Source organism: Pyxicephalus adspersus, chromosome 3, assembly GCF_032062135.1.
Source record: "Pyxicephalus adspersus chromosome 3, UCB_Pads_2.0, whole genome shotgun sequence".
Lineage (NCBI taxonomy): Eukaryota > Metazoa > Chordata > Amphibia > Anura > Pyxicephalidae > Pyxicephalus > Pyxicephalus adspersus.
In genome coordinates this window covers 79,397,586-79,413,684 of record NC_092860.1, presented here as the reverse complement: position 1 = coordinate 79,413,684, position 16,099 = coordinate 79,397,586, and the positions used below count along the sequence as shown (strand labels likewise).

The 16,099-nt window shown below is 38.1% G+C and overlaps 1 protein-coding gene across 2 annotated transcripts in view; it reads right to left on the bottom strand.

Moving 5' to 3' along the window:
• The window catches only part of FRAS1 (Fraser extracellular matrix complex subunit 1), a 251,450-nt gene extending 250,193 nt beyond the window's left edge, over positions 1 to 1,257 (bottom strand). For both annotated transcript variants that reach the window (XM_072405386.1, XM_072405387.1), the window contains exon 1: positions 764 to 1,257. In XM_072405386.1, the coding sequence (XP_072261487.1) occupies positions 764 to 842 (79 nt within the window). In that variant the 5' untranslated portion in view covers positions 843 to 1,257. The remainder of the gene's footprint in view (positions 1 to 763) is intronic.
• Positions 1,258 to 16,099: the final 14,842 nt, after the last annotated feature.

Genomic DNA, 16,099 nt, shown 5'->3' with positions numbered 1-16,099 from the left:
AATCAGATCCGTTGTGACGGTCGTTCATTTCCAATGACAATACTCCTTCGTCGACGTTGTTGGTCAATTCCAATGATAATTATTGGAAGTGTGTACGCAGCTTAAGGTGACATTCTTCCCACTGTCCAGCAATGTAAGAGGTATTTTTCCTAATGACCACCACACTAATGTACTGTGATTATAGTAAATAAAGCAGAGGTTCTCTGAAGACCTGAAAGTTATTTCAAAGGAAATCTCATGGTATAAAGGTCCAGAATTGCTGGTTTAACACATCATTAAGCGTATGTAAGCATAAACTCACATTTCTCATATTGTATACATTTTTTAAGCTTATGATTTTTGTGTATATTTCAAAGTTTCCATCCTGAAGATCCTCCCGCAGGCTGGTGGTGCCAAGCTGCTGGGTTGCCTGCTTACCCTGCACACTTTATCAGTTGGCTGCTGAGCTGACTATCAGGTTTATCTTACTGGCAGCTCACAGAGCAGGTGACAACATTGCACCTACATGAAAAGCAGTTGTCTAATGTTGTCAGCCTGCAACAGGAAGTTTTGTTACTAACAAGATCTCTAGTTCAGAAACTTTGAGATAGAATAATTTGCTAAAAAAAAGTGTATACAGTAAGGAATGATGTAAAACATAGTGATAAACAAATGTTGGACTTGTGACTGACCCAACTGATACAGAACAAGTACATAATCTGCAATAAAAGTTATGTGCCACCTATCAGATGACCCATAGACAGGAGCTGATTGCAGTACTGACCTTCTGCTTGGAGGATGAAGGCTGCAAATCCCAACCAAAACACTAATACATTGTACATTTCCCTCTTCCCGAATTCCATTGTGTGAGAAAAGTATTCCTGCAAACAGGAGCAGTGCAGATCCAAAGGTCAGCCGATCAGTGATTGGAAACCATCAGAGGTTCCCCGGGTCTCTGTCCATGGTGTTAGAAGGCTGGCGGTGCTGCAGCTTGGCTCAGCATTCCTCTAAGGGCTTCCACAGCATGTTCCCAGTATTCCCCTGCCTCCAGCCGGGCACTGGGGGTAAGAGGCGTGTGGTAGGTTCAGTAAGGGGTAAGTGGGTACAGTAAAAGGTAGGGGGTCCAGTAAAAGGTAAGTGGGTCCAGTAAGGGGTAAGTACACCACAGGAGAGATGTGCCCAGCTGTGCTCAGGTGGCAGAAGCTGCTGCAAGCTGGACCTGATCCTGTGTGTGTCAGCAGCACGGCATGCCGGCCAGGCACTCTCAGGGACTCCTCCTTCTGTTCTCAACTTTCCGTGCACTGCCAGGGCACTCTTCTCCCCTCCCTCTCCTGGGACTGACTGGCCCACACATAAAACTCCTTGCCTCGGGAGCCTGGGACAGCCTGCTCCCTCCTCTACAGGGGAGGCGTGTGCCTGGCTGAGCGGCGTGCCCGGGAGATACACATGCTCTGCTGACTGGGGAGGGAAGCCTTCAGGGCATGTGTGCACTCACCTCTGTGAGGAGAACTCAATACCTGAGACTAAATACACCGAACACAGGCCATTCCAATAGACACTGCACACTTAGCAGTTACTCTTATGAAGCCATCGACTAATACATTAGTGTCAGGATGCTATTAGCCGTGAAGAAGGAGCTGTATATTAAACATAATCAATGGGTCTTTCTAAACGTTTCCTGTACAGCTTTGTGTGTGTGGACATAAAGACTATACATTTCTGGCATTCCCCTCCATGCAGTGTAAATGGGCACAGGCAGCTCTGAGAGATTCCACACAGTCACGTGGGGGGAGAAGGAAAGCAACCTGATCTCTTTATTCATGCTGCTGACTTCAGGCTTGGCTTTTGTGTGTGAAACATGGATCAAAGCTCCGAGAGCCAGGCCATTCTCCAAGCAATTGCTGGGGAAATAGTGTGTGTGTGACACAGAGCTGTCCTCCTTCCCGCCCATTAACCTGTGCACAGCAAACCCTTCATTCACAGGAATCTCCGCTCCTGACTCCTCACCTGAGGCCTTTATGTAAAACTCATACAATACATATAGGAACAAGTGATAACAATGTATCAAAATGGCTGTCATCACATACATAATTCCTGTCAGGAAGCAGGAGGGGGGAATACCTCACTTTTTACATTCAGTGCTTGCAGAACAAGTCATACAGTCACAAAAAAAGAAAATGTATGAAAACCATAAAATAATGAATAAAGCTTAGCAAGACAAACATGGAAGCGTCCACAACCCCATAACACATGATTTCTCAACCAGGGTTCCTCCAGAAATTGCTAGAAGTTCCTTTTTGCAGTGAGCAGTTTGTGCCTCTCAGGTCAGGGCACCTATCAGGCTGGCTAACCTTTTATATATTGTAAAATACATTTTTTGTTGAGGACCCTATCTCTTCTGAAGCAGAAACCTGCAGCCTCCTGAGACTAGATTGTAAGCTCTTCGGGGCAGGGTCCTCTCCTCCTATATCACTGTCTGTATTATTCTGTCATTTGCATTCCTTATTTAATGTACAGCACTGCGTAATATGTTAGCGCTATATAAATCCTGTTTATTAATAATAATAATAATAATAATACATACGTCACATAGACTAGGAGACTGCGAGCTTCTCCTTCTGCGTATGCCCAGGAATGCGTTAAGAGGCTTTTCTAGAATGTAAAAAGAAGTACAGATCTTACTCATGCACAGTTAGATTGGCACTTTTTTCATTATTTCAGTAAGACACGTCATCGGATCCCGCACAGTGTGAGATCAGCTAATGTGAGCAGGACACAGAAGATAGCCGTGTCCGCTGTTTCGCGCCGGGAAAAAAGGGAGAAGCTGGGACAGTGCAGGACTAATAGACTAAAAAACTTTTCTCCAGTATTTTTTTGTTCATGAAAGTTTCATTTTAAGTGGCACCAATGATTTTTTTGGTTATCTGTAAAGAAAACATTTTTCCCACTGGCCACCAACGTAGGAGATATTCTTCCTAATGACTTCCATACTATGTACTGTGAACTGTGGATATAATAATTATAGTAGAGTTCCCTGAAGACCTGAAAGTTATTTGAAGGGTTCCCCCGTGTTAAAAAGGTTGAGAAACACTACCCTAACATTTATTTCTTATAGGCAGCACTACCAAGGGCCAAGATACACAGCAATTTTAATTTATTTCTACTAAGTAGCTGTAACTTGTTATTCCATTGCTACATGGGAATTTTTAGTCTTGCAAAGTATGCTATTAAAATTGCTAGCAATTTGTTTAAATAGATTGGCAAACAGATGGAACAAATTGCTCCCTATGGAGTAAGCTACACAAGCAGAAAGCAGCAGAATCTAGAAGTGTTCAATCACATGTGCTTGGGGTATTGAGCGAATATGCTAGACTCACTGCTAAAATAATGATTGCTTGTATTTTATGCTACTTGTATAGTGTACTCCATGGGGAGCCATTTGTTTAGAAATCAATTGCAAAAGCAGCGGCTGAACAAATTAAAAAGCCTCTATGAAGATATTGAGGTGACTCGGAAAGTGGTTGAACTGAACCTGTCACCAGAGGGTCACAAAAAAAACAAATACCAGGTAAGAAGGGGCACTATACTTTTTTTTTAGGTGGCCAATGTCCTAAAATGCTGCTGCTTCACTGATCTCCTGCTGCAATTCAAATGGGTAAATATGCTATAAGAGAAGGTCAAATACTTCCGGCATGTGACAAATGATTGTCAGAAAGTGAAGATGGGCTGAAGAAGATGGTCAAAGATGGCAACCATACTACAAGAAATGGGCAGAGACTACAGACATAATTGAAGAGATGGTTGGATAGTGCAGACATGGTACAGGAGATGATTAAAGACTATGGGAATGAGATAAGAGATGGTTAGAGACCACAGACATGGTACTGGAGATGGGTAAAGACTATGTGAATGTGACCAGAGAGATCAGTGAATGAAGACATAATGCAGTAAATAGTTAGACCTATGTATAATGCTGTAGGATTTGTTGGAGACTAGAAACATGCTTCAGAAGACAGAGACTATAGACACATTACATAAAACTGTGAGAGCTCACTGGAATAAAGAAAACACACAATGTCTACAGGGACTGTGCAAAAAGTACCTAAGGGCAGCAGGTTCAGCACCAGTGCTAATGACTAATGACCGTTAGCTAGAGTACCACATATCTTTAGGGAGTTCCTAACTTTCTTTGCACCCACATAGTAAAAATAGTGGACTTGGCTGGACTTGTTAGTATCACAGATAGACAAAAAGATTTTTCAGGTGCACTAACAACAGTTCCTTATATGAATAAAGCCTGCAAACAGTGGTTTTAGCTTTGTTCATAAACACATTATAACATTTTATTGGTAGGCATATTTTCCATGTTTTTTTACCTGTAATGTGAGCATGAAGGTACCACACTATAATTAACATCATTTAAACAAAGGTTCAAACGTTTGTGGTCTTTAGAGAAACAGCATTTATTGCTTTCTAAGGCTAGGTTCACAGTGAAGTGAGGTGCATGTACTGCTACCTCACTTCAGGAACCACTGTCCCATAGTGAATGAATAGGGGCAGCAGTGAGCGGTAACAATACTTTTCACTGCCACCAGCTGTCCAATCTGCATACCTTGGTTCTGAACCAACTCTGTGGTGCAACATACCAGCTGTTAGGAGCCATGCATATCCTGCAATTCCGAGGCACCTGTGAACCTGCCCTTTTGGTGTTTTTGTGCATTCATAAATATAGCTCAGAAGATAGGAGGAATAATAAAAGTATGAATAAAAAGTCCTTCGGAAGCAAAATAATAGTTTAAAAATATGGTTGGAGCACATATCAAACATGTAAAATTTGCTTTATTGATGCATTTCTATTATTTCTATTGTAAATGAACATCGGACAAAAGTAAGAAAAAAGGCTCAGGGGCACAGTTAGGCAAATGCAAAACCATAAGGCCAATTTAAAAATTTCTAATTACCATATGTGGGAATTTAGCTCCTGGGAATTTGCCTGGCTTTGTAGATGTTTCAAAATGCCAGCTCTAAATACCAGTATCAACAAGCAGATAAAATGAAATATAGATTGGAGCAAAGCAACTTAAACAGTACAGTACTTTTCTTTATTTTTAAAATTAATGTTCTGTATAGTGGCAAAAACACTTAAAAAGACCTCCAGAAACTTGTATTGTCCATAACATGTAATATGATAACAACATCCCTTTTCGTTTTAAATTGCCTGACTCCACAGCTTGCAGACACAGAAACAAATTCTCTCAACAAAAAAGTATATAAATAGAAAACCTGCATATTCTATTATTTAAAACTTTTACTTTTAGTTGATTCATGGGAAGGCATTTAAAAGGTCTAATTTTCTCCAACAGGGGAAAAAGAATTTCTTCCTCATCCCTTAAGACATTGAATATTCCCAAGATCAACAAGTCTCTGGCGTTATTACTTTTAAATGTCCAGATATATTCTGTGCATTTATGAATACATCCTGCTTTTTTTCCTTTTAAAAACTGTACTTAGCTGGCTATCACTGCTCCCTCAGGGAGTTTATTTCACATTTTTATAGCCTTTACTGTGAAGAATCCCATCCGTTATTGAAGGTTGAATTTCTTTTTCTCCACAATAAAAGCATGCATCCCTGACCTTTGTGATAACCCTAAAGTGAATACACTAGCAAGTTCTCTGTATGGACCATTTATAATTTTATGCACAATGAATCCTCCCCCCCTCTCCTTAAAGCAGACCTAAACCCAAAATTTTCCTATCACCTTTTACTTTACATAAAGAAGTAGCACTTCCTCTGTCCCAGGATAAAAGAGGACATCAAGAAGCACAGCGTGCAACCCAATCCAGGAAAGCTCCGTAGGGATCAAGGGATCTACAGAAGTAAATGCAAGTGATTTTTTTTTTTTAGTTTAGTTCCCCTTTAACAACTTTTCTCAAGGGGGAATAAATTCAGTTCAACTAATCTTTGCCCACAGCTTAGTTGCTTCATGCCTCTAATCAATATAGTCGCACTAAAGGGCCACAATATCCTTTTTGTAAACTGGTGCATGGACATTGCTGTTTCCTCTGTGGTGAATATTTGCTTGGTTTACAAGCAAGCTTTTCTAAATGGTCTTTGATTGCATTTTTTATTAATGCACTCATCCGTGAGAGGGAGGAGGTGTGGGTTTAAAATTACTTCCTAGGCTCCTAAATTGTAGGGTAAATGCCAGATAACAATGCCCACCACACCCTTTACATTCAGACGTAAGAAGGGCTGATATGAACTTATAAAAATAATTTTTAGGAAAGTTATGAAGGTAACACCGTTTTCATAATGCTATGGAATTAAAATGGGCAATGCAGAGCATTTGTGTATTTGATTGTATATATTTAAACATGAAACCTATATTAGGACTATAAAGGCAGGGTAATCTATTGGAGATAAGTTTTTATGCCAAACTAAAGCCAGAATCGACCAAAAAAAAATCCTAAAGCAATTATGGTGGTTACTGTAAATTGTAAGCATTACTTTTGGAACATACCTTTTCAAATTAAAAAAAAATATGTGGCTGTGTTTGGTTGTAGCTGTGCACCTCCAATGCCTTTCAGTTCCCTGTTAACTTACATACAGTTAGGTCCATAAATATTTGGACAGAGACAACTTTTTTTCTAATTTTCTTACATTTTCTGTACATTACCACAATTATTTTAAATAAAAAAACTCAGATACAGTTGAACTGCAGACTTTCAGCTTTCATTCAGTGGGTTGAACAAAAAGAGTGCCTCAAAATGTGAGGAACTAAAGCCTTTTTTACACAATCACTTCATTTCAGGGGTTCGAAAGTAATTGGACAATTGACTCAAAGGCTATTTCATGGGCTGGTGTGGGCAATTCCTTTGTTATGTCATTATTAAGTAAGCAGATAAAAGGCCTGGAGTTGATTTGAGTGCTTGTATGTGGAAGACTTTGCTGTGAACAAACAACATGCGGTCAAAAGAGCTCTTTATGCTATGCAGGTGAAACAAGCCATCCTTAAGCTGCAAAAACAGAAAAAATCCATCCGAGAAATTGCTGCATTATTAGGAATAGCAAAATCTACAGTTTGGTACATCATGAGAAAGAAACAGCACTGGTGAACTCAGCAATGCCAAAAGACCTGGACGTCCACGGAAGACAACAGTGGTGGATGATCACAGAACCAAGAGAAACCCCTTCACAACAGCCAACCAAGTGAACAACACTGTCCAGGAAGTAGGCGCATCGATATCCAAGTCTACCATAAAGAGAAGACTGCATGAAAGTAAATACAGAGGGTGCACTGCAAGGTGCAAGCCACTCATAAGCCTCAAGAATAGAAAGGCTAGATTGTACTTTGCTAAAAAACATCTAAAAAAGCCGGCACCGTTCTGGAAAAACATTCTTTGGACAGATGAAACCAAGATCAACCAGAATGAGGGCAAGAAAAAAGTATGGAGAAGGCGTGGAACAGCTCATGATCCAAAGCGTACCACATCATCTGTAAAACATGGCGGAGGCAGTGTGATGGCTTGGGCGTGCATGGCTGCCAGTGGCACTGGGACACTAGTGTTTATCCATGATGTGACACAGGACAGAAGCAGCCAAATTTATTCTGAGGTGTTCAGAGACATACTGTCTGCTCAAATCCAGCTAAATGCAGTCACATTGATTGGGAGGCGTTTCATAATACAGATGGACAATGACCCAAAACATACAGCCAAAGCAACCCAGGAGTTTATTAAAGCAAAGAAGTGGAATATTCTTGAATGGCCAAGTCAGTCACCTGATCTGAACCCAATTGAGCATGCATTTCACTTGTTGAAGACTAAACTTCGGACAGAAAGGCCCACAAACAAACAGCAACTGAAAGCCACTGCAGTAAGGCCTGGCAGAACATTAAAAAGGAGGAAACCCAGCATCTGGTGATGTCCATGAGTTCAAGACTACAGGCTGTCATTGCCAGCAAAGGGTTTTCAACCAAGTATTAGAAATGAACATTGAATTTGCAGCTTTTTAATTTGTCCAATTACTTTTGAGCCCCTGAAATGAAGTGATTGTGTTAAAAAAAGGCTTTAGTTCCTCACGTTTTTATGCAATCTTTTTGTTAAACCCACTGAATTAAAGCGGAAAGTCTGCAGTTCTACTGCACCTGAATTGTTTCATTTAAAATTAATTGTGGTAATGTACAGAACCCAAATTAGAAAAAAAAATGTCTCTGTCCAAATATTTATGAACCTAACTGTAAGTCCTACAATTTCTTACCACCTACTTCCTGTGATTACAAGTCCTCCACATGTACAGACATGGCTCTTACATTCCTGCAGGGATGTTGTGAAATGTAGTCTGCCATCTATTGTTCTTCCTACTTTGGGAGTGACATGGTCACACATGACTGACTCTCCCAATGGCTAATTTTATTGATAAGAGGAAGCACAATGGGTAAGCCAATTTGGCCAATAAAAGAGTTATTCTGTCTACCACCATGCTTTTATACACAGTTGATGTTCACTTATCAACCTGATTGGTATTGGACTGTGCCTTGCTCAATGTTGAGTTTAGTTGGAGCATAAATAGGACCCATTTTTACTTTATATGTTAGGATAGCTTTTTACTTTTGAAGGGGAAACACTTCCCCTTTTGTCTTTACCACACATTCTTAGTGAGATCAGCACATTTTTTTCTAATTTTAGGAAGCTTGTCACCCAATCTTGCACCCGTGCAGTGTAACGCTGGGTGACATAAGAAAAAGAAACTGGAAGAAGATCAGGGAGGGCTTTCCACTTGTCGAGATAAGTCGTATTTTTTAATTTTGTTTTAGTGGTAACTCACTTCATGCACTATAAATATATTTAGGTTTGTCTGTAATTCAGTAGAAAATATGACAAATTGTTCAGTATTGGTGGTAAATTTGCAAATTTTATATCATGCTTTCTTTACACTTAGAGAAGCTAACACACATGAGTTCTATTGTTGAAACTTCAAATGCATCAATCTTTTTGTAATTTAACTAACTAATATTATGTAAATATTGCATCCCATTTGTCAAGGCTGTAAAACGAAAAAGAATTTTGAATATTTAGAAATTACAATTATATAAGAGATTTTTGATGAGAGTTTAATAAATGTTTCAAATATATAAAGAGGTATTTATATACATAACTATCAGTAATATAAAACAACAAACAAGGATGTTGAAAAAAACAAACCGTTACTTATTCAGAAGTATAACTAGCAGAAGGAGGTTGTTATGATTTAATAATGCAACTGTAAGTATCTCCAGTCATGCATGGGTAATTGAATAAAGTAACAGAAGATATTACCTAGTAAAAGTGTTTCGCAGTGAGGTGCAGTCAGTAAATCAGAACAGATCTATCCGCCAGAGGGAAGCCAATAGCTAAACATGATAATGGATAGATATTGAAAATGAAATTTGGAAGGACAAGAAGCAGAAATCAAGAATAGGTTATAGAAGCAATTATGTTGGAGCTGTATGTAAATCTGCTCTTTTCTGAGATGCTGTAATACTTAAAGTAAACCTTTGCTCAAACCATGAACATTATAAAAATGACAAGCAATAAAAGGGTTCTAAAAACAGCTAGTCCTGGTCTCTGTAGCTGCATGCAATGTAAATTAATAATTCTTAATGATGTTTAAAGCAGAACTAAACTTTAAAGATAAAAAATTGAGATCAAACAAGTTCTTTATTGCAAATAGGACAATAAAATAAATTTACCTGCCTGTTCACAATTTTTTAAGTACATTCACCTCTTCTCACTCTGTGATGGGAATGTAATTTATTCTAAGCAGCCAGGAATGCAATCACAGCTCAGTGTACATTACAGAAAAGACAGGCAGGTAAATTTTATTTTTTGTATTGCAGAAGGGACAGTGCTTTTCGCTGCTAAATATTAATATGTCATCATATTTTATTGACTCACCAAGTTTTGTTTATAGTTAAATGATATGCAGACTTAAACAATTTTTAGTTCATCCCTTGAAACAAATGGAAAAAATTTACTAATTTGGAAACTGTAATGACAGGGTCAGATAAGTCCATCAAAAAGCCAAAAATTCTCTAATGGGCCCCACTGACATTCTACCCCAAAACTTTTTCAGTGCTATACAGGGGTTCACAAGATAGCCCTGTGTCGCCCTCTAGTGGGCTGATTTCAGTACACTGCCAGCAGTTCAGCTGGAATGCCCTTTCAGGTGTATTGATCATTTGCTTTTCAGATAAATTACAGCTCTGAAAGCAGCAGGGGAAAAAAGCATGTGTTGGCTGGACTTTATTTGTACTGGCTGGGGGTTTATTTTTCTGTCTGGCATTCATTTATGCTGGCTTTGAGTTATTGATGTAGGCTGGGGGTTATTACCGGCTTGGACACTTATTGGGTAATACTTGTACCAATGCATTTTGAGGATTATTATTGTGTGATTACTAGCGATGGGGTTCATTCTTAGCCCTGACACTTGTTTGGGGTTGGTATTGCTTTTCACACACTTATCGGGGGTTACTATTGCTGATACTGTCACTTGCAGGGGGTACTTTTGCTGGCCCTGACACTTTCTTGGGGCTTACTGCTGACGCAAACCTAGACACAGGTTATCACCTAATTGCTATTGGAATGTGCCTTTTTCAATGTTGGGTTTAGTTGGAGTTGAAAGAGGACCTATATTTACTATTTTACTTTATATAAAAGGGTAGCTTATATATCAAGTAAAAAGTCTGCTTCATCAGATTACTGTTACAACACTCAGCTTGGCCCCCCTTTACTCCTATTTATACTTATAATAGTTTTTCTCATCTTTGCATGATGCTTAAATGCAATGACAGTGGGATATGCTTTGATGGTTCTAGAATATAGAACCTTTGAATGGAAACTGATTATTTCCAACTTTAAAACATTGGATGGCCAAAGCTTAACGTTCCAACTTCTAACAAGGATATTCCTTCTTTTGTGTAGCAGATGTGCAGTGATTATGTATTTTTTAATTGTCCACATTGATTTTATATTTTATATTTTTGTCAATATTAACATCCAAAATCTTATAAAATCTTAGTGTTGATCATTGCTTCTATTACCCTTTGATCTGATGAAGCAGACTTTGTTCCCGTGAAACACATCATCAACTTGGACTTTAATAGATGTAACCATCATTATGTTCTTCACATTTGTATTACAAGGCAATCTATTGCAAATCATTCGGGAAACAATTGAATTATTGACGTCTATTGTGTTTTTGTAAGTTTCTGTGTGTTACATAGTTTTAAAATTTATTCTAATAAATATTTATTTTAACTGATTTTGGATGTGATATATGCATAAAAACCCCATTCTTTGGTCCCATATTTATTTATGTATTGTTTGGAAGTGAGACAAAATAAATACAATTTACTGGTCAAATTACAGAAAGTGAATTTGGTTAGTTGTATTACTTTTTTGCCAGTAAAATATGCAAAAATATATGAAATATTGGATTTATTTAAAAATTATTACCCTGTTGATTCGCTCTAAATTCATTAATATCGTTTTCTTCGGAACAGGGTCCTCGCCTCCTGTGTCACTGTATTCGTCTTGTGTCTGTATTTGTCTGTCATTTGCAAACCCTTTTTAATGTACAGCGCTGGGTAAATATGTTGGCTTAATAAATCCTGTTTAAGAATAATGGTATTATAGCATTTCCTACGAGTCATTGTTTTAATAGGAACAGAAAGGTGAGGGGTAAAGAGATTCCAATGGCAGTCAGCGAATTTCAGATGAATTGACAAGAGAATAATTTATAAATAGGACCATAAGAGTCATATAAATGGAGGTCAAAATGGAGAGTGTTCCTTGGAATTAAAGTGCCTGTAAATGGAAAATGTGTTCCTATAACCTGTTTTCTCATATTTTGATTATTTTTGGTGGAAATTCAACAGGAATGGATTGTGTAGCCAATTTTAGAAACCTTTGGCAGCATTGACAGGTCACCAATCCAGGACTGGGCCATTTTATTAAATGTAAATTGCTACATACTGGTGATAGATAGTATCGTTTATTTAGGAATGAAAATTCCAAGTGCCACACAGAAAACTCTCTCTAACATGACACTCGAGAGTGGACAAGACAGAACCTGAATGGCATACTTGAACTGTGAATTCTATGTTTAAAGGGATTTTGTACTTCTGGGCATGCTAGATAAAATGATACCTTCTGCCGTATCTGATTATTCAAACTTCCTGCTCTCATGATGCTGCTGCAGCTGCATAATATTGACTTCTATGTCCAAGAGGGACTGTTATGCAGTTTAGAGAGAAATGCTGTCCTAAGCTGCACAATGTTTGTTCATAAGTGTGTGAGTATCCTATAGTCTCTCTGTTTGACATCAACAATATACTTATCATTGCTAAAACATACAACTTGCTGTGTTTGCCAAGGTGGATGGTGAATCTGCTTCCTCTTGCCCTGCACTGAGATCTCCATTGTCAGCATGACCTTATAGATATCTATTAGACCATGACCTGTGTCACCTCCTAGTGTTATACCTGACCAGTGGTTCCTTCTGTTCTTCATCCACCTCATTTTCTCATGTAGCCTACTTCCTTCTACCTCCTGTGGTGGTGCATACTCCCCATAAAAGTCCTATTTCCCACTAACAACTGCAAAGCAAAACCATGAGTGGTACTTTTGTAAAGAGTAAGAAGAAAAAGGAATCAGAAGAGGAGCCAACCGTGGAGCTCATCCTCCTGGGCACTCTACTGGGTAATAACAGGCCCAACTGGGCAGACATGTTGGTGCCATGCAAGACATTAATCCGATGGACCAATGGATCCAATGCCACTCCAGGTATCTGCCATTGCATTGACCTGGCTACACAGTGCGAATTTCAGGGAAATTGACACAGTACGGGCTAAAAGTTTGTAAAGTGCAGGAGTCCCTTGATTTAAAAAATGGTGACTTGGTATCTTCCAGGGGAGCTGAGCACATTCCATAAACTCTTTAAAGGAGCTGGCTTCCACCAACTTGTGAGAATGGGCACTCTGCAGGAGAAGTGAAGAAGGCCCTTTCTGTACATCTGGAATGCAAATGCCGCCCTGATTATGGCTGATCCCCACAGGCAACAGCAGCAATAGCAGTCTCAACATTAAAGTTCTCACCCTTTTGAGAACTGGATGGAGGATTAGACAGACTAGGTAAGATTTTTTTAGGCAGTGTTTTTCCCATATAAGCAGATAATGCCTGTTTAGGTGCTGGATAAATGGAATTTAATACCATGTGCCTAGTCATCCATGGCTTAAGCTGTGTTTACATATGTTGCACACATAAATAGATACATCATTTATAGAGGGCATAAAATTGCCAAAACAAGAGACACTGAATAAGTTAAACCTCCATGAGCTGAAACTCTCAGGACTGTGCAAAAAAGTCAGAGGTATTAAAGCTTCAATAGGAAGAGACCTGAAAACTTTACGAGAAACCCTACCTTATAATTTTATTATATAAAAATTATTATATAAAATTTTTTTGTTTTGTTTTATTAGATAAATGTTGCCACACAGTACTATCCTCTGTCCAGAACAATCATCATTATCTGACCCTGACTCAGAGTATGCCAAAAGTTTGTAACCAAGCGCTACTTGTCCACCTACTGTTTTCGGAGACCCTTTTTTTTTAATACACTACCACCCCTTCTACCACCAACAGCACAGATACCACCATCAATACAACCAAACTACCACCAACATCACCACTACTGCCAGCACAAGCAACTGCAGGAAAAAGACAGCAAATAACAATTGTGCTACAATCAGTGCTTCTTCTTTGCATTCCTTTCTTGTAGTTACTCCAACTTTAATAAATGTGAAAGTTTAAACAAATGGGAAAGTGCTAAATAAGAAAGAATAGAGATTTCTGCAAACTGAAAGCGTGCTTTCATGTAATAGTGGGGTAGTTTTTGTTTTGTCTAGTTTGAGGAACACAGTCATGTTATTGAAAAAAAAGTGAGTGTTTGAAAACTCAGAGTTAAATAAGGTAATGATTTATTTCACATAAAAATTTAAACCTAATGTGTTGGACATAGTTCTGCACATTGAAGTTATTAAATAATTCATATATTATCATTTATAGCTTCAGAATATGGTTTTACAATTGCTTGTTAATGATTGATGTAGATGTTGCTTGTTTTAAATACTAATTGGTAAAAGTAGGCTAGCCATAACCTATAAAAAATTAATCATTAATTTAACAGTTGATTTGAGAAATCAATTCACATTTTGATTAAAACAATTCAGTGTACAATCATATATATGACTAATATTCTAACAGAATGCGAAAAGAAAAATGAATTGGCTAATGTTTTTTTTTTTTTTTGTTAATTAGTTAACCAATTGTTATTTTGATAAAAAAAAAATTTGTACATATTGTGTAAAGATGATTGAGAAAAAAAATTAAACAGGAAACGTGAGACATCACTTGTCATGTGACTTGTGCCAAATTTTCTGTGCCTATAGGTTTCTGAGATATCTAGCCATGCTCATAAATGTGCTCTTCTCAGAAATGAGTCAATGCTTTACCACTGGGTTAGTTTTTCTTTTCTGAGACCTCTTTCCCATACACACTTTTAATTTCTGTTGCTGGAAATGATCTTTTGTGAACAAACACTGCTATTTAGTTTTGTGGAAGGGGGATGAGTAGATGGCAACCCACTGAATCCTACCTGATAGGGAATTGCAATGGTTATCCGTGGTCAGTGGTTAGTGATCAGTGGTGGCATTGCTGCTCTTCACACTCCAGATTTTCACTTTAGATGATCATAAACATTTGCCTCAAGTGACAGATATCTAGCGTGTGTATATTTAGCTTTATTCCTTATGTACTGCTAATTGTTTGTTATAGTTCAAGTACATAAAGTTGATTTAAAGTAAACGTACCAGCACAGTGACAGTTGTATAAAGAAGATATCAGCAATAGCATCCTTGTACTTCTATTACAGTGACTTTAGAAGGTATATTTCAGCACTGCTGCCCTTTTCCCTGGAATTTACATACTTCCAGGTGTGTGGCGCCATCACTCTTTGTGGTTTCTCTTGTTTTCCTAAAGATATGGGTCTGGTGTCAGCTCTCTTTGACTGAAATCTTCATTTGAGGTCAGGGTCAGTGTCAACTGCAACCTTACATTCTTGGCTTTTCAGAGTCATTGGTCACTAACCTAAAACCAGCATGCAGACAAAGTGTTGGGGGCTTCGATATACACATGCTAACTCCAGGTTATTCACACCAATTAGTGAATGAATCATTAGGATGACTGCCCCAGAGCTTCAAACCTAAAAAACGTGTCAGTGACTGCTTTCATTTTTCTATCCTGACTCAGTCCTTGTAATTAAAGAATTAGCAACAAGAGAATGACCCCCAAACACACCAGTAAACCAGCAACATCTTGGTTCCAGTCCAACAAGATTCAAGTTATGGAGTAGCCAGCCCATTCCCTGAATCCAATAGAAAGCCAGTGAAATTACATAAAAATGCTTTTTCTGAGGCAAAACTAAAATGCAGAAGAATTGTGAAATGTGGTCCAATCATCCTGGGCGCTGCTATTTTTATTTTGAACAGCCTAATATTGGCTTTTCTTCCAATTCTGTAAGGAAATAACACAAATTTGATAAAATTTTCTTCTGGTTTTGATTTGGAATATAATGTGCAGTGTATAGAAAAAAAGCTATCATAAAATGTTGAGCTTTATTGTATGTAACACAACCTTACATTCATACCACTAAGAATTTCCTAATGTTTTCCCAATCAGTAAAATGACACACTTTTAGTATGACTGAAAAAAGAAGAGTTGGTTGAACAAGAGAAAAGGTTTGTATGAACTTGCATCTAATATCTGTACAATGAAAAGGCTATTTTATTGGAAGACTGTATAGGTAGGCACTACAGTATTCAAGGTGGGATATTTTTGGATGATATGCACAGTATTTTAGTTGTGTCAGGGCAGATAAATGTTTTTTAGCCGAAGGAGACAGTTGTTACTGTATGAACATGTGACAAGAATTAAAGGGTAGAGTAAAAATAACATTATCTAATTAGCTATTTAATTAGCTAAACAAAGAAGAAGATTTACATGACAATAAGTTAACTCCTTC